The sequence below is a fragment of the Leuciscus leuciscus genome (genome assembly GCF_965113295.1).
Source record: "Leuciscus leuciscus genome assembly, chromosome: 2".
In the NCBI taxonomy this organism is placed as follows: domain Eukaryota; kingdom Metazoa; phylum Chordata; class Actinopteri; order Cypriniformes; family Leuciscidae; genus Leuciscus; species Leuciscus leuciscus.
In genome coordinates, this window is record NC_138726.1 from 16,855,633 (window position 1) to 16,875,548 (window position 19,916).

Genomic DNA, 19,916 nt, shown 5'->3' on the forward strand with positions numbered 1-19,916 from the left:
AAGTGATGTTTCAAAGGGAAAGGAATTTTTTTTTCTTTTTTTCTATAAGGTTAAGTGCTCACGGAAGAGATTGGTTTTCAGCTGTTTTTTGAATGTTGTCAGGGATTCTGCATTCCGGATGAGGGTGGGGAGAGCGTTCCACCAGCATGGAACTGTGAATGAGAATGTTCTGGAAAGTGATTTTGTGGCTTTCTGTGATGGAACCACGAGACGTCGCTCGTTGACCGATCGTAGGTGTCTGGTAGGGATGTAGACTCGTAGGAGTGAGTGAAAGTAGGAGGGGTACTAAAACATTAGACTAAAATTTGAACCCTTCCCATTATAAACTGACAGTTTAAACAGCAAAAATGAGCAAAATATGTATATATGTACATGTACCTTGTAATATGAACTAGAGATCAGTTTTCGTTCAATGATCTCGGACCATCCTAACTCGAGATATTGAGGTTTCCACAAACTTCTGTATAACCCACAATCTATTGTGTGCCATGACACAAAAACCTCCACTTTGGTTAAACCAAGAAAATAATAATAATAATAATAATAAGTAAAAAAACAAACAAAAAAAACAATTTAAAAAACACCAAAACATAGTTGATTATTTAAAAAAATTATGGAAACTAAAAATGGTCAAGCAACCAACTTTACAATTGATGGACCACTTGAGATGGACTGTCCAAACAGAATTAATAGTAAATTAGATTTCATCTCAGAGGTGAGATGAAATGATGAACTAGATAGGTCCATCTGCAAAGCCCAAGGTGATTCTCTCAATAAAACCAAACACAAAGAAGAACTCTTACTCACTTGATTTTCTCTGCTGTCTGCACCGTCGGCAGCTCAACCGTGACCATGCCGTCCGAATTGGTCTTGCCAATCAGGTACGGTTTGGTGCGAAGTATGTCAGGTGCTGTCATGGTAGAGACGCGGTGCTGCAGACCTCCGGCACTGTTCCCACGGTTGGTGAGCAGGAATGAATACTGAGTCTCCGGCTGAAGGTTGGTGATGAGCTTCTGCGTCAGCTTCCCATCCACCTCCACACTTTGACCGTTATCATACAAGATCTGGAAGGAACCACGTTACGCCAAAGCATTAATGTGATAGATAGAGCATTTTAATGGATGCAAAGGCTGCAAGGTAGGCAAGATTATGAAAATACCATGTACATCATTCAGAAAACAAGCTGTGTCCTACAGTCCCATTAGCATAGTTTAAAAAAAAGAGTATAAAAAAAAAATAAGTGAAAAAAAATTCAACCCGCTTTGTATTGTTATCCAGACTGCATTTGCAGGTTAAATGTTTCTCATAGTCTCTTACCGTAAACGGCTGTGCAGGGTTGTAGTTCTCGGGAATCTCCCACGTCAGCAGCACCGAGGTCTTCATGGCAGCTCTCACGTGGAAATTTTTTGCAAACACTGCTAAAAGAAATTTGGGGCAGATGAATTAGACACAGAGCTGGAGCGGTTCTCTTACCACCTTTTAGGAAGGCAGCTAGTCATCAACAGCCTTACCTGCGAAGCATTTCACCTGCTACCTCATGAGGACTAGGCCAGAACTAGAACCTTACCTTGCGGCTTACCATTGACTCTCCATAGGATGGTATTTGACATAAGCTAGTTATGCTAGGGGTATTTTTATATTCGATTTGGTCCTGAGAACCACACTCTTTCTCAAAGGTTGAAGGAGGAGGCAAACGTGGGCCGAGAGGGTGTTTTGAGCCCCCTACCTTGGTTGACGGGTTGCGTTCTGAACTGGACGCTAGGACTGTAAGGACCAGGGCCCTTACTGGTGAAGGCACACATTTTAATATCATAAGTCGTGTCTGCTTTAAGGCCATCCAGCATGACGGTGGACTCAGGTGCTGTGATGAACAGTTCTGAGGGACTGCGAGGGCTGTTGATGTCTTTGTATTGAAGGGCATATTTGATAATGGCTCCGTTGCGCTCGGATAATGCCACCAGCTGCCAGCTGACCTGCATGGTGGTCGTTGTGCTACTTTCGGCTATGATGCCTTGCGGGTAACCGGACGGCGTGTCCTCGGGTGTTGTGATCTCCTTCACCGTCTCCTCTCCGAATCCCACCTTATTGCGGGCCGAGAGGCGGAACGTGTAGGATGCCCCCTTGTGGATCTCTTTGGTGGTGTAGTGGTTCTCGCGCTCCGAGAACTCAATCACCGTTAGCGGCTCCACGTCCTTACGGCCGAATCGGAGGCGGTAGCCTTGCAGTGGGCCATAGGTGTTGGGCGGCGGGTGCCACTGCAGGAGCGCTGTGCCCATGTTTGTTGGACTCACCATGAGACGAGGCTTTTCCGGAACTGAGGATGGACAGATGACAAACCAGGGTTATTATACTTTACTAAAACTATGACTGAAACTATTAACAAAAATTATGTTAATTAATAAAAGCATAAGAAATTAATAAAAATAATAATAAATAAAATTATATATGTATATACTGTATGTATGTATGTATGTATGTATATATATTAGTTGAAAAACTAAACAAGAATTAGAAATGTTGCCTTGGCAATAAACTGAAACTTAATAGCAGTATTAAAAAAATTAAATACTAACAAATAAAATCACTTAATTTAAAAAAATGTTTGTACTGCTCCAACGGCAAAATGAGTCTGTATATGTGACTTTGAGATGTGTTTCCTGTCAAACATCATTTATCCTTATTTTCTTAATTTTGTTAAAAAAAGAAAATTCTGGATTTCTTGATCTTTATATGATTTTTTTTTTGTATTTGTATATATTCGTTTTTATACCATTTATTTTGTTCTGCAGATGAAAAAATTTAACTATTCTGAATAGCAGATATATCTCCAGTTTTAAAAATAATATTATCAAGTAGGCTAGGCTATTTTATTTTGGTTTGCAGTCTAAAAAAAATGGTAGAAGTAGCCTAACTTTACCCGTTTCTGAATATTAATTTAAATGTTGCACATAATAATTAGGCCTAATCAAAAAGCACAAACATGATCATTATAATTGAAACTAAAATACAAGTTCGTTATATTGCAAACGGATGAAGAAATTGTCTTGTTTTGAATATATCATGCACACGTTCAGAGTTTACAATGTTGGCAGCTCCGTTACAGCATATTAGGAGCGTTATACTTTGCTTAAGATTAAAAAAGAAAAAGAAACATCTGACCTTTTGAAAAACAAATAGGCAAGACACCTTGACATCAAAATGCATTCACCATTCTTACAATCACCAAATTGGGTTCTGTTCTGTTCAGTTGTATTCACCAGTTCTCCTCACGAAAGGAAATTCGTTTCAAACACAGGTGTGATAAGAACAGTGTGGAAATTATTAGCAACACTAACATAACAGCAAAGCTAATGTTTTATGTTCGTTTAAGCTCAAACTAAATAAAGTAAAATCTTTAACGTTTCAGTCATTAAATTAAACTAACTGAATCGGAGGCTATCATTAGATAAAGTGCAGCCAAACTCAACATGACTTGTGTTAACGGTGTATGTTGGGGCCTTGGGTAGACGTTATAATTGGATATCGCGATATTTTTTAAGGTAATTATCGATCAAATATTTTTTACATATCGCCCAGCCCTAGTACGCAGTATTCTTTTCTTTTGAAAAAGTATTTTTTTCCTGACAGATTTTTCCATTATTTCCTTAACTCCTGCGAGCATTTCAAAGTCAGAGCTGTAGGTGACTGGAATTACAATCACCTTCATCACAGCGAGGGCAATTATAGGCATTCACTAGTAATGGCTGCAGGGAGAGACCTGCTGAATACTACAGAGTCCAAAGGAACAGGGGCGTAAACTGCTCTAAACCTACCGGCTCCGGTGGTGGTGACCAGCTTGGGTTTGCTGCGCGCTCCGTCACCCTTGGTGGTGTAAGCAGCAACGGTGACTGAGTACGTGGTCTCAGCGAGCAAGTCAAAGAGGACTAATTCCTGGAAAAACACAAGGACATTTTTAACACTAACTGCAACCAAAAACGCTTTTAAATCACACAGAAAAATAAGCTAAAGAATATGTTTCTTACAAAAGTTGTAGTAAAAGAAACATCAATCATTTTTGTTTTAAGAAAATGGATCTATACACATTAGGTCTCATTCAGTAATACAATAATAAAAATTATAAAAAAATCTTTACCCTTGTTCTAATGTCCATGAATCTGGATTGTTCTAAATAAACATATGCATGTCTGTAGGTAGTAATTGGCATAATAAATGCAATAAATAAACATGTAGGGCAGTGGTTCTCTTATCTTTCTGACTAATATTTGAAGGCCCCCAAAGATATTTCGGGTACTTCTATAAAGAAATACCTGCTCATTTTCAAACTTTATTATTTACAGAAATGAGAGGCAAACAAAGACATTAATATAATAAAAAATGTATATAATCATAAATATTCTAAATTATATTTTTATAATTGTATTATTTTTTACAATTATTAGACCACTTTTTTTATAACTAAATGTTTTTTTTAGGGTTTACATTTTATTTTTGCTTGCATGATTACTCTAATTACCGGGGGGTTTTTTTCTCTCTCTCTCTCAAATAGCAACTTCTCAGCAATTTTTACAAGATACAATATTTTTGAATTTGACAATAACTAGAAAAATATATATCTGTCATGGAAATATCTATGATTTATATATACTGTATATATATATATATATTGAAAATTCCTCACATATCCAGGTTTTCCAAGACTGTGGTAACCCTGGTTCTTAAATAAAAATGACAGGGGTTGAGTGAATTAATTAAAATTAGACAATATGACAGCGGGTTATATCTTTGAGTTTTAGGAGTTTTAGCTTATTTTATAGTATATTTGGTCTTAATTTAAATAATTTTAAGCTTTCCCCTATTGGGCCCTGACCCCCTGGTTGAGAACCACTAATGCAAAGCCTTTCATCCATCCATGTAAAGGCCATTCATCTCTCATTGCATAGATCCAACTATAATGCACATTATTTTGTTTAAATAAAGTATTACTGAGTATTCACTATTCAATTTCTTATGATAATATTATGCATAAACATTTTCAATTAACACACTGCATGTTTCAGTGACTTTGCATTTGTTTGCTGGTGTACAGTATGTGTGATTTCTGTCCTTTTAATTAACTGCAAATTAATTGATAAATCATGATTTCTATGTGATAACATATCCAGGTATACAAGTGTCATTATTCATATAAAATGCATTTTTAATGAATGAGATCCAATGTTGTCTTCAGATAGTTATGGTTAAGTAACATTAAACATCTAGCAAATGAGGTGTATGTTTGCAAATCATGCATGGAATACAGAAATACAGTGAATGTGAAGAATTGAATGCAGCTGTTTTCTCAAATGCACTCACATGTTCAGCTGAATCATCATACTCCCACTGATGTCCAGACCAGAGACCAGAAGGAGGAACAAACAAACAGACAAACAAACAAACAAAGAGGTTCAATTACACATGAAGATACGAGAGCGTTTGATGAACATGATGAGTGTCTCTTATGTTTCTGTGAGTGAGCAGATGTTAGAATGATGAATGATTCATAATTCTGGAGGATTCAAACAGAGTGTCCGTGTCTCTACATTGCACTTTAAGGTCAGGATGTTACTGTATGTGTAGTGTGAAATCAGATGGGCCAATCTCATTTTCTAACATTAAAATCACATATAATCAAACAGATAACAGGTCTATGCTGTGTATGTAAATCATGGTTGATTATGGCACATCATCATTCACCTCACATGGGAAAATTAATGTCTAGGGAAAGTCTTCATGTCAATCTTGAAGATATGAAAAGAAGGCTATAAAAAATTGTGCATGTCATAAGAATACATTTACTGCCTACTTTCTTACAGTTATAGGGGGTCATTCAGTGAAAATATACCCCTCATCTACTAAAAGTATGTGCAAATAATGACTTTAATAATGAATAGCTGAATACAGGGGTTAAAGCAAAAAAAATCTTTTGACAGAAAATTTTTCCTCGGCCAAACCCCATTCCACAGCCTGTCACACAGTTTAAGAGCAGTTTTTTCTTCTTCTTGTAATTAGGAGTATAGTGAGTACATGTATCATGTTTCACCTTCACAAATGAAATACTCAAAGAACATTTGCATTTAAAGAAAGGCCATTTTGAACTGTGTTTCTATTATTTACACACTTTATGACATTTCAATTGTTTTCAATCTAATGCTTTGACTCTTTGTGATGTAGTCATACAAATAATTAACCATTTGCATAACTTTAACACAAGTTTTTATTTCTCAAATAATAAAAGCCAACAGAGCCGGAAAGTGAGTTAATATCACAAACTATACATCATATAATATCATATCTGTTTTTAACCTAGCCATTATAAATAAACAATATAATGTTGTTGTTGTTTTTTTATCTAAGTTGACTATATGAAAAGTGAACAGCATGAGCTACCCTGGTAATCCAGAGTTCTCGTGAGAGCACAAGTTGAATTTGCTCAGTGAGTTTACTCTGGCGTCGAGTAATGATGCTCATTAAATATGCCTTTGTATCTGTGCTGCACCAATCACATCAGGTTATCTGATATAGGCGGGCCAGGGGCGAGCTAAACAGATGACGACAGCGCTGTGACGTCGAAGTAATTTGTAAACATTGCAAGATGGCTATGGATGAACATCAGTTGTTTGAAACGGCTTTGGCCGCTACAATGAACGAGTCAGACTTGGCTTTTTATCTAAAAGAGGAACAGAAGACGGAGCTCGAATCGTTCCTTTGCAAGAAGGGCATTTTTGCTGTTTTGCCGACCGGATACGGCAAGAGTCTAATCTACCAGTTAGCTCCGCTGGTAGCTAAGCATATGGGGTTTATTGTTGTGATTGGTCGTAGTGTTATCCAATTGCGTGCAGTGAGATTTTCAAATGCATGGTTGGTGCCGCCCCTCGAGCTGGACAATTCATTAGTCGATGCCAGACATTAATCTTTCAGATTTAGGTCTGGATTTCCAGGCTAAGCATGAGCAGGGTCGTACGCAGGATTTTATAAATACCGAGGTCCTTGCTATAGTGATCCTGCTATGGGGGTTCGTTCCGAGTATCTTGTTTTTGGACTAATCAGTTCATTTAATGGTTCAATTGTTCACTCATAAAGACGCCACCTACTGGCTTAATGATACAAGTTGCGCAAACACTCCCAATGCTGATACTGGTGAAATATAACATATTCGAGGACCATATACAAATATTAATATTTATACAATACTACTATTATGGCATTATAATTAATAGGTGTTTGTGTTGTTAAATTGAGCTTATATTTTCCAATGCAATAAGCAAAGAACATTTATATGTGTTAAATAGAATACATTGTAATAATGCTAATCTCATGGGCACAATATGCAATACCTGCACTGTAAAAATTATTTTGTGAAGTAAATACTACAAAAAAAACAAAACTAAAAAAAACATTGTAATTTACATGAAAAAGTTAGTTCAGGCAAGAATAAAAATAAAAATAAAAAAATGTATTCTATATTAGTACTCAATTCAAGCTTGTAGAAATGAAAGCATAAATATCAGCGTTATAAAATTAAGTAACATTACTCAACTTTTCTGATACTGGTGTTTCCATCATGCATTGGGCCTTGAATAATTAATGAGGTTGATATTTCACTGTTTTCCAGCGGTATTTACACTGTTTTATCATTGCTTTTGTTGTTAGGATCAGTAACTTGCCATTTTGTGACATTTGGAGTTCATTTTCTACTCAAAATGACATATTCAAACACCAAAACGATCCATCAAATGTTACCGTCATTGTGTATTGTCTACCAAGTATTGAGGTCTCTGCGTTCAAATAACGCGTAAATTCTGAAATGTAGATATGGTGTCTCACACAATATCTATTGTATTAATTACTTAGATATTTCAAAGTAAAGCATATACTTTAAAAGTGTGGTTTAATTCAACGTTATATTGTTTGAGTGAAATGTATTGCAAAGGAAACTTCAACTAAATAGATATTACTCAACCTTTTACTAGCCAAGTTAAAATTACTTATTTTCTTTATTACTTTCACTTAACTTTAGTAGAGTTTACTTAATTCCAGGTGTGAAATTTACTTAACAAATATTTGTGCAAAAACTTGCCAAAGAAAAATTAAGTAAATTTTACTTCTTGTTTTTTTCAGTGTGCTCTTCCTCTCTCATCTCCATCACATTCTCTCTTTCTTCTTCTCACAGTCTCCTAATCTTTACCTGTATATCTTATATTCCCAAAGCTGAGCTTTGATTGATACAGTCTTTGCAAACTGATTGTTTCTGGTACTTGTTTAATACTTTTATCATAACAGTTGTTTTGTTAAGCTACTTACATCTCGAAGGCCAGACTTGCACTATATGACCGTTAACTGAAAGCATCGTGAAGCGTAGCGCTGGAATTCACGCTCGGCTCGCATCTTCTGTGAACATAAAGCCCTAAAGTCTACTTTGATTCGATTTTTTTCACCTTGCCTGGGAAAACAAGCAAGCGAGCGTTGCGATGCGTGCGCTCTCTATTTGGGCGCACTTTTCGCGCATCTACATTTAAAAATAACGAACGTGAGAGCGCAAACATGTGAACGGGCCCCTAAAGCAGCTCAGATGAAGTCGGTTATCGTGGCGATATGCAATATTATTGCAGCACCAAAGTAGAGTTAACATTAGGCAATTATTTCACAACCTTCATTATATGCACTTCGAAAAATTACAGAGGTCCTGACCTCAGGGACCTCAATGGTGGGTACGGCCCAGGGCATGAGTAAGATAGGATCATTAGATGTGCAATATATCGGGAGACATATGTAGTGGGTCAGACATGATTTTGACCACTTCATTAAGTTTTGTTTTGTATAAAGACTTTCTTTATAAATGAGAAGCAAATATATAGACAATATAATCAGGACATGAATCCGTATAAAATGTGCATTTCTCTCTATAGGCGGGTTCACTACATTTAGACATTTTTGTGTAATTATTTATTGTAGAATACTTTCCAAACCATTACATATAGTATTATAAATGTTACATATAGTATTATAAATTCAGACTTTCACGATATAAAAAAATAAACATATTAGAATAACTTTTAAAATGGAGTGAACACGGAGCAGTTTTTCCGTGAGCGGGAATGGAAAACTCAGAGTGGATCTGGAGTGGAGTGACAGAACGCTTAGAGTGGAGAGAGGAACATGCTTTCGCTCCACTCCAGGCTTTGATCATATCCCCCTCAGCAGGGTGAATACACCTCATCTTTCCTTAATTTAAGACCTATTCAAACTGAAATGAAGACATTTATTACACTATTTGAGAAATGTAAGCATATTTACAGCCTTAACATTATGAAAAGTGATTTTAAGACATAAGAACAGGCAGGAATCCTGCAATTAACAGAACTCCGTCGTAGCGACAGAGAACTTTTATCCCTGTGAATAGCACATTATCCAAGTATTCATCAATTTTATTTTAGCTGTCTTTTTTGTCCATGTTTTTTTTTTTTTTTTTTTTTTTGGGTTGGTCCCCAGCACGGTTATCTGGATACTCAATATTGATTGGGTGGATGCAGTTTTTGAACAGTTTATTTTACAGGTAAGTTAATTGTCGTTCTACAAGCACACACACATGCACACAATGCTGTCCTTTGATTTACAGTTGTGTTCAGAATTATTGGTACCCCTGGTAAATATGATCAAAGAAGGCTGTGAAAATAAATCTGCATTGTTTATCCTTTTGATCATTCATTCAACAAATTTGCACAAAGCAAATGTGGGGGGTAAATCGAGATGGTCCTCACTGCAGAACACGAAATCCACCTTACATATACCTAAACCTACCCATCTCCACCCCCTGATCCCTAAACACACCCCTAAACCTACCAAATCTCCACCCCTTAGATCTGATCCAACTCTGCCCCCTGGATCTCGTGTACTGCAGTAAGGTGCTACTGGGTAAATCACATTATGAAATAAATGCTTTTCCACAAAGCATGTTGGCCATAACTATTGGCACCCTTATATTAAATACTTTTTGCCAAGATAACAGCTCAGAGTTTTCTCCTTTAATGCCTGATGAGTTTGGAGAACACCTGACAAGAGATCAGAGACCATTCCTCCATACAGAATCTCTCCAGATCCTTCAGATTTCATGTTGGTGCTTCTTCTCTTCAGTACGCCACTCATTTTCTATAGGGTTCAGGTCAGGGAACTGGGACGGTCATGGCAGAAGCTTCATTTTGTGCTCAGTCACACATTTTTGTTGTCCTGATGGAAAATCCAACCACGGCCCCTTATAAGATTTTTAGCAGATTCTGTCAGGTTTTGATATTTTATCTGTTGGTATTTTCTAGAATCCATGATACCATGTATCTGAACAATATGTCCAGGACCTCCAGCAAAAAAAAAAAAAGGACCCAGAACATTAAAGATTCAGCGGTATATTTAACCATGGCCATAGGGTACTTTTTATCCCTGTTTGCACCAAACTCATCTGGCGGGTTTGCTGCCAAAAAGCTCTTTTTCTTTTGTTTCATCTGACCATAGAACCCAGTCCCATTTGAAGATCCAGTCATGTCTGACATCGGAATATGCTGGAGTTTGTATTTTTTTCTTTTTCTTGAAACCTTCCCAAACAACATGTGCTGAAGGCACTAAAACTCTCTTCCTCGCCATGTATTAAGACAATATACACACATGTCCTCTTCCAGGCTGATTCGTAACATCTCAAGTTGATTGGAACTTCTTAATTATTGCTCTGATGGTGGAAGTGGGAATTCTCAATGCTTTAGCTATTTTATTACAGTCACTTTCTATTTTGTGAAGCTCAACAATCTTTTGCTGCACATCCAAACTATATTCTTTGGTTTTACTCATTGTGATGGATCATTAAGGGAATTTGGCCTTTGTGTTTCCTCATATTTATACTCTGTGAAACAAGAAGTCATAGCTAGACAATTTTATGTTCCTAGTCACACTGGTGTGCTTAAAAAAAAAAATAAAAAAAAAATATAATATTCCTGGGAATATACTTCAGAGATATTTTCTAAGTTCTAGGAGTGCCAATAATTCTGGCCAATGTGTTTTGGAGAAAAAACATTTATTTCATAATGTGATTTACCCACACTTTCAATTATTTTACTTCAAGGAAAGGTTAGATTTTTGCGAATTTTTTAAATTAAAAAACAAAAGGATAAAGAATAAAGCCTTTTTTTTTTTTTTTTGGTAATTTATGTAGCCTTATCCAGAGTTATTTATTATTTCGTTCAAACATGAATTAAACAATAATTTTAATGTAGACTTGGGCTAATGTTAGTGTTTCAATAGACACATAGAAACTTTTCTCCTAGTATTGTGTAATTATTTCTCATTATAAATGTGGACATGCAGCTAGTCTATAAGTATCCACAACATAGCAACCATCATTATTGGCCTAGAAAGGATAAGGACCATGCACAGCCCATTTCTTAAAAACTTTCACTCTTAAAAATACTTTTACTTTCCCATTCAGGCTTCACAATCCAACATCAAAGTTTGTTCACAAACTTTAGCCTCTAGTTTATTATTGGCATCACTGCAGTAAAAGCTGGTAGCTGATACCATCTTAGATTAGAAACAAACCAGCTATCAGCTGAAATTGTGTTTCCATCTAGAAACCACCTTCCATGTTCCTACAGCTATCACCTATAACTATATTCTATATTTATTTATTTTCCAGTGACCATATTGAAATGCATTCTAGGATTGCTAAAACATCACATAGACCGAAATCAAAATAGTTGCCAAAAGCTTGTAAAGATTTACTTTAGAAACGGTGCAGCTGTGCAGGTGGGTGCCTACCTGAGCGTCATCGATCAAGATGTCCTTGATGACAGGGTGCCCAATGGGTTCCCCATTAACCATCCTCACATAGTGCACCTGGTACCCACGGATCTGCCCGTGCTGTCTGCTCGGCACCGGTGACCGCCACAGCACTTTAACAGATGTGGAGTTGACAGCCTCCACCTCGACTTTACGAGGAGGGCCACTGGGCACTGAGAGAATTATGGGATAAAAGACAAAAAGGTCAAGCTTAAAGAGGACACTTCCCGTCCGACTGGACATCTCTCAAGAGAAAGTAATGAAGCAGACAAAAATCTACAAAATGGGTATATACCACTAACAAGTACTGGATAACACTAATATCTCAACAATGAGAAGTCAAAAGCAAAAAAAAAAAAAAAAAAAAAAAGCAAAAAAAAAAAAGAGAGGAAAAAAAACAAAAACAATCCCCAAAAACAGGTCACACAACTGACCTAATTTTTTTTCTGAAAAATGGGGTTAGTGGAGTCAAAATATGGAATAAAAATAACAAGCAAAAACGCCAAGAGGAGTGTTTCAGAGCTTTGAAGCACTCAAAAGGAGTTTGGCTATGATAGAGTGAAGACAAAAAGAAAAAACAAATGGAAAAATTTAAGAAAAAATGTCATTAGCTTGGGACATTTGAGAAAAAAGCCCCATTTTAAGAGGATTCACAGTTGATTTAGGCATCTTTTCTCATGTATGAAAATGAGTTTAACTCCATTAAAAATTTTATTTTTAAAAATTCATTGATCTTAAGAAAATGGGGGAAAAACAGCAAAACATTTGGGATTGTTGAAAGTTTAAGGTTGTCAGAAGAACATGCCATGAAATTTCCAAGAAAGTCTGGTCACGCAAAAAGACTCAAAAATTCTTTCGAACATTCTCCCAAAATAAATGTTGACTCGGTGAAAGGTCACAAAAAATCCTGGTTAGTAGAGTTAGTGTAAATACAGGGGACTAGAGGGGCGAGTGGGTTTTAGGGTGCCTTGGGCAGAAGTCTGCCAGAAGTGGGGCATGTTTTAAGGGTAAAGACATTAGAATAGGGTCACAGTGGCGTGTGGGTAAGACATACCATCTTCCTCTGTACGGATTAGCTGAGGTAAACTCTCAGGGCCTTCCCCCGCTTCTGTGTGGGCGCTCACTGTCACACGGTATTCAGTCCATTTGTCCAAGTTTTCCAATAGATAATGGTACTTTTCAGGCGGTATGTCTGATATTTGTTGCAACGAGGTATCGTCGCCTTCAATCGCCGCATACTGGATGGTGAATTTGGTCATGATTCCATTTTGAAGCTCCACTGGTGGCGGTTTCCAACTTACCAGAATGCTGGTAGAACTGTGACTAGTACACTTGACTTCCTGGGGCGGAGCTGAGGGCTCTGATTGGAGGATCAGAGGATTGTGGGAGGAGTATATTCATTAAATTGGATTCAAGTGGTTTTGGAGTTTGGTTGGATCCAGGTGAGGTTCACAGGGTTGAGGTAAGAGGATTTTTTTGTTTTTGTGGTGGATGTGTAGATGATGTTGATGGAAAAAACAAAAACAAAAAAAAAAGGAAACATAAAATGAGGATGGACCACAAGGACTACATTTATTTAAAAAAAAACAATGATGACAAGAAAATAAATTTAAATGAAGCTTAAAAAGATGAACAGAAACGGGCAGACATGTCACAGATTTCTCATAAAGGAGGTATAAAAGATAAAAAAATTCACAAATAGTGTGGGTGGGACTGGTGCAGACACAAAGTAAAGAACCTACCTTCGTAATTCTACATATGTTATTTATTCCTAAATATATTCTAAAATTCAGGGCACAAATTTCACTTTCTCTCATCATACTTCCAAAGCATTTTCCAAACATGTGAAATATCTTAATGAGTTGCATTTAACTGGGCCCTGTTTCCTCCAAGCAGTTACCATCAATCCAAAATTTCAAAGGTTGATGTGTCAGCTCTGTACAAACAGTAAATGCATTGCTCACCAACCTTTCCGAGGCCTGTTGGTTTGAGGTAAAAGCCTGGATGGTCCAAGAGTTCATGACTGACGCTTCTAGACTTGGACATGCAAACACTCTACCGGATAACAGCCCTCAAAGATACTTACCTGGCATGTTCTCAGAGGACCTCATATTTATTCAGATTACCTCAAATTGTGAGTATGAAGTGAAGCACAGTCAAGCTTGTCAACATCAATTATGCATCAAATTATGCAAGATTCATGAACGGGTTGATCTAAAGGTTTGGTTACAGTTCAACTTGAATGAATGGATAATAAATATGAGGTATTCTGGGAATGCAATTCTCTTTTCTAGCTATGTATCATTGCATTTGAGCTTACAACAAGGCTCCAGGAAAAGGAACCTTTCCAAATTTGGTAAATCTTTCAAATGCAGTGTGGTATACTATAGCCAAAGTCAAAAAACAAGGCACCCTTAAGCTGAACGACTGCAGCCAAACAGATGAATAAATCACTCTCATCTCCTTCTTGGCTTACTTATATGACACCAAATTCAACAAAGTGACCTTGTCATTTGACATTTCCCATAGGTCGGCTTTCATTAAAACAAGATGTGCGCTAACAAGTTGTTTGCAGAAATGCCTCCATCTCTCAAAAAATCTCTCAGTGTAAACCACTGTTCAAACAAATTCAGGATTTACATTAGCAAACGCTGTTAAGAAATGGAGGATTTCTGCTTCAGCAAGTGCTGCTCCTGTTCTTGGACTGCATGGGTTTAGGATAGAAAGTAAAGACAGAAGAGGACCTACGTGTCTGAGGTGTTTCGGCTGAGATTTCATTGGTGTACGCGCCAACGCCGTGTTTGCTGCGAGCAGCCAGCTGAAATGTGTATGTAGTAAATGGCTTCAGATCTTTCAGCAAATAGGTGGTGGTGGGCTCAAAGCTAACACGTTTCTAAGGAAAGGAACAACACAATAAAGGTTAACACCCTAGAAAATACAGTACAATCACCCTGACCAATGGCAATGATGAAAATTCTAGGAGGCGTTTTCCAATGACTGTTGACATTCAGACCTCCTCTTTGTCATCTCCTTTCTTATAGAGCAGCTCGTATCCGATGATTTGATTGTCCTGGCCCGTCTGAGTGGGGGGGTTCCATGACAACAGGATGCTCGTCTCAGATTTGGCTTCACCTTTGAAGTCCGTCGGTTGAGAGGGCACTATAAAATGTTATAATAACAGAAATTATAAAAATACAACTGTCATTTTCAAAGTGTAATTGCAGTATTTTTTATGTTTGTATTGTGGGAATACAATACATAAGGGGGGATAAGCAGACATTTATCTCACTACAGGCTTAGTTCTCCTGGAATAACCTGAGGTTGTGTGGTAGTTCACAGTGTGTAAATACAGTCCCATAACAGACTAAATTGCGACTCAATTGTGTACATTGGCTATACTGTATGTATGAATAAAGCTCATCCAATCAGAATGCATGGTCTGTTTTGAGTTTTAAACTTAAGTTTTAGTAACAGTTTATTTTAAGGTGACGTAGTTACACGTCACTACATGTACGCAATATAATAACAACCCTAGTAACTAAACCTAAACCAAACCCTAACTGTAACTCTATAGTAAGTACATGTAGTTAATTAATATTACTCAGTACTTATTTGAATAAGTACAATGTAACTACAATAAAGTGTAACCAAATTTTTTCATAAAGTGGTTTCACTTTGTGTCTATAAAATTGTTGGTCTGTGTCCACCAAGTTACAAATAAAAACATAAAATAAATCAAATAATTTGATTTACAAAAATACATATTAACCTCTGATTATTAAAATATGTAAAAAAAAAAAAGTTAAATTTCCAGCAAAAAAACAAAAAACAAAGTGTGATATAAAAGAAGAAAATGTGATATAATTATTCATATTCATGGTTATTCATAAGTTTTTGATTAAATTAAACTTCTTTTTTTAAATCATGGTAAAAAACAAACTGGACATTGTCCTCTTTGTAATTCCTGTAATTCCCAACACCCACCTCCAGTTTTAGCTATGATCTGCAAATCAGATGAGAGCGGTCCATCTCCTACAGAGGTGAAGGCCAGGACCTTGATGTAGTAAGTCTTATTGGGCGTCAGGCCCGGAATGGTGAGAAAGTTGGAAGTCCTTACAATCTGTTTTTCCCATTGGTTGACGTGCTGGCTGGGATCGGTGGTGTAGTAAACCCTGTAGCCCGTAATCTGCCCGTTGGCCTCCTCAGGTTCGTCCCAGTGGATTATAGCGGTCGTGGCACTTAGCATGCGCCCTCTGACTTGCCGTGGGGCGGTACTTGGTGCTTGCTCTGCCGTTTTGGCCTCAATGGCTTCACTGGGAGGCCCACGCCCAATGTTGTTTACGGCGACTACTCTAAATTGGTAGTCGGAGTAAGGGCTCAGCCCCCCCACACTGTATCGAGTGGTGGCGACTCCATCAATCTCTTTATAAGAGTCCTCAGAATTTTTGGGCTTGTGCTGGATGATGTAATAAGAAACAGGTTCGGGATTTCCAGAATCCCATGTGAGCGTGATGCTTGTTGCCGTGCGTTCTGTTACCTGGGGAACACCTGGCGGCTTCGGTAAAGCTGGATCATCAATAAAGAAACTTGAATCAGTGAATTTCAATTACTTGTAAAATGGAAAATCCACTGCAGTTAGTTACTAATGATTATTGGAGACTGTGGGAGGAATTCCCTAAGATTGAATGGTGCCCGCTGATAGTTTATTTGCACATGCTGTCTACTACCTTTTAGTGCCTAATTCACTGAAGGAAATATGCAAATCAGGTAAACTACTTGTCCCGGACAAGTGTTAATGTCGAGCCCTGAGGTGCATTTTATAATGAGCCTAATTTACTTACAAAAGGTAGCATTTCAGCACTTTTAGTGCCTGGATTGCAAATGGTTTGTGAGTGCAAGTTGTTGGACTGAAAAACCGCACAACATGCCTTCAACAGCTTAGTTAATTCAGGACATAAACATGTATTGTCAATAAAGTAAATTCTAACTATATGAAAACTAACATTCAGATGTAAAATGATTCTTCTCTTGGTTTAGAGAAAATGCATTAATTGTGTGTGCAATTGTAATGGTAAGCTAAGCAGTGTCGTACGGCTTTGTCATCAGCATTCATGGACCATGTGCTTTTCCCCTGGGATACTAGCCGAAGGTTAAAGTGTCAGTTTGCTCTGCCAACACACAAACAGTAGGCGTGTATTATAGCACCATTTACTGCTAATGTAATACAGCAAAAGAGCTGTGTAGTACAGTCTTGACAGTATCTCCGCGATAAGGAGGAAACCAAGTTCCCCCAGAGGAAGTGAGTCTTTGCAGTTTGTTTAGAACATGTCTTAAATATTCCACATGCTGTAATTTATTGCTTTAATTCAGAGCACATTAGGTGAGGTTGGTGATAGGACAGATACTGTTTAGTCTTTGCATGCTATCTCGTGGGGCATATAATGACTAATGTGGTTTTGTTGTGTCTGCTAGAAACAACGGTTTTGTGTGTGTGGATATAAACAGCTGTAAGTGTGTCGGCATGTTTGAGCAAACAAGTGTGGCAGCAGTAGGAGCTCATGTATTCATCTGCAGAATGTGATAATACAGATCAAATAACAGCAGCTTGGTGCCAATTGGAATGTAACATGTCGAATGAATTCTCACCTTTGACCGTAATCTGTGCGACTGCCTCTATAACGCCCAGCGTTGACATAGCGACGCACGTATAGTTGGCCGACTGTCGGACGTCAGTGAGTTCCAGCACGTTTCGCCCAATGGGCATGTCATCTTCAGGGGTCAAATCCTCCGACCCCAGCATCCATTTGACATAGGGCATTGGTGACCCCACGGCCACGCAGGTGATGTTAACGCTGCCGCCGGGCATGATTTCATTGTCCGTTGGGGGAATGGAGAACCGGGGTGGAACCCGTCTCACTGCAAGAGAACACAAGTACTGGTAACTTACCGCACAAACGTAGGGCGACGGAACATTCGGGAACATTTAACAGATGAAGAACTGACAAAGAATTAGCATCTGGTGGATTTCACCGATACACTGTTTCAACTGATTGATATATGGCAGGATCCAACAGGAAACTAATGCACATGTAGAAGACACAAACATTCCGCCTCACTCCCTTTGGATTGGGACATTGAAACAGACACCATGCACAGGTGACCCACGTGTGACAGACGGACGGCAGCACAAGGGGGAACTGGAGGGCCACAGCATGCAGGAGTTGTGTGTGTTTGTACAACTTCGATGCTGCGTTCTCTTCCAGTTGATGTGAAGGAATGTGCCAAATCACATTGCCACATCACACACACAGCAAAAAGTCCCGCGAGAGGGACCCTGCTAAACTAACAACAGGTAGAGACCAGCTGTGACTGTCTGTCTGTGACTGGCTGCCATTCAAAAAGTGGACGCACGTGTCAATGGCAATGCTTGTGAAACCGTTGATAAACAATGCAATAACAATGAAAGGGTGAATTTGAAAATGATTTAAAATTGAAATATGAACAGATGCAGTAAACAAATTCATAGACGACCAAAAGGTATACCCAAATGGGGCATGGGGGGGGGGGGGGGGGGCATTCCTGAATCTGTCATGCAAACAAGCACATTGCTCATTACACAGGAAAAAAAATTGTGAATTACAGAGAAAAGAGGAGGAACAGGAGAGAAGAGGAAAGGAGACGAGGATAAGAGGGGAGAAGTAGTAGAGTCAGATAACAGTAAATCAACAGGGCTATTAAAAGCAGGAGTCTCCAAGACAGAAAGGGAGAGAGAAAGAGACAGGGATACTATCCACTAGCTTCTCAGAAGAGAGTTTATGGGACAGCAGAAGGGTGGGAGAAGATTCAAGAGTCCAACATAACTGAACCGATGTCAGTGTTACTGCTTACATACTGTCAGTCTCAGATGGCATTGGCTGATCTATAATGCACACATAAGGGGCAGGGGCTTTCTCGAAGCGACAGGCTCTGTCTGCTTTAAGCAGCTTCTGGGAGTCAGTGTGCAGCGGTTTATATTAGTCTTGCTACAATGCGCGCGTCTTAAGACAATGAATCACTGGATTTGAGAAAGGGTTCATCACAACAAATCTTTCAAGATTTTCGTAGAGTTTTGATTGAAACCGTAAACTAGAGCAGTGTTTGCTAGGCATACCGATAGCATACATATTAAAAAGTTTCTTAAAGAGATTAAATTCTCTTTTAAGACTCTAAGACCTAAAACGGATGGGTCAGATAAGGGAGATGTCCAAAAAGTGTACTGTTGGTGTGCAACCATGAACAGGGTTGGGAAAAAAATAAATAGACGTCTGAGTAGAATGTTACATTCCACTATAGCAAGGCTCCTCAAATCCCCCACTGATTTGCAGAGTTTAGTTCGAACCCTAATCAAAGACATCTGAGCAAGCTAATCAATGTCTTCAAAATTACAGTTAGGTGAGTTGATCAGAGTTTGGGCTAAACTCTGTAAGGCGTGATTTGAGGAACCCTGCACTATGGTCATTATCCATGAATCCCATTTACCAGCTCCTAATCGTGCTAGTCCAACCATGTCCTCCTGTTTAAGATCATAGGTGTTCATTGGCTAGGATCTTTATTGTACCACTTAGAATTAAAATGACAAAAGGATTAACCTAAACAAACGTTCCATGAGGACTTGGCGTCTATTTAAGTTTCTGCGTTAAACCACCAGAAATGGAAGAAAAAGAAGGAAAGATAAGAATTTCAGCGACTGGTGGTATGCATTCGACCGGAGATGTCGCGCTTCTCTGGAGATGAAATCACTAATTATTGCAGATTTTCATTCTAGCACAATTAATTTCCAATTGAAACTCTGTTCCAGGAGACATGATGTTTTTCCTTTCATCTGAATACCATTCCATTTGTCGAGTCTTGAGAACAACGCTCTACATGCATCAATTGTCCTTTATTAGCAGCTCATTAGGTGGAAAGGAAAGAAAATATCTGATCTCACAGACCTACGGAGCATGTCTCATTGCAGTTTGTACCGTGCAAGGTCAGAGCATGGAGTTTTTTCTAGGTGTTAGGAAGGCACAAGTCGGTCA

General features: G+C 38.2%; 1 protein-coding gene across 6 annotated transcripts in view; it reads right to left on the minus strand.

Annotated features, from left to right (window-relative positions):
* Positions 1-19,916, minus strand: part of LOC309484770 (receptor-type tyrosine-protein phosphatase delta) — a 666,889-nt gene that overhangs the window by 61,423 nt on the left and 585,550 nt on the right. For 3 of the 6 annotated variants that reach the window (XM_082151147.1, XM_082151149.1, XM_082151148.1), the window contains 11 exons: positions 17,503-17,772; positions 15,841-16,422; positions 14,870-15,015; positions 14,605-14,749; positions 12,911-13,216; positions 11,836-12,029; positions 5,353-5,379; positions 3,813-3,930; positions 1,727-2,314; positions 1,318-1,418; positions 808-1,064 (listed from right to left, as the gene is read on the minus strand). In XM_082151147.1, coding sequence (XP_082007273.1) covers positions 808-1,064; positions 1,318-1,418; positions 1,727-2,314; positions 3,813-3,930; positions 5,353-5,379; positions 11,836-12,029; positions 12,911-13,216; positions 14,605-14,749; positions 14,870-15,015; positions 15,841-16,422; positions 17,503-17,772 — 2,734 coding nt within the window. The remainder of the gene's footprint in view (positions 1-807; positions 1,065-1,317; positions 1,419-1,726; positions 2,315-3,812; positions 3,931-5,352; positions 5,380-11,835; positions 12,030-12,910; positions 13,217-14,604; positions 14,750-14,869; positions 15,016-15,840; positions 16,423-17,502; positions 17,773-19,916) is intronic. The other 3 variants (XM_082151151.1, XM_082151150.1, XM_082151152.1) reach the window with 2 other exon arrangements.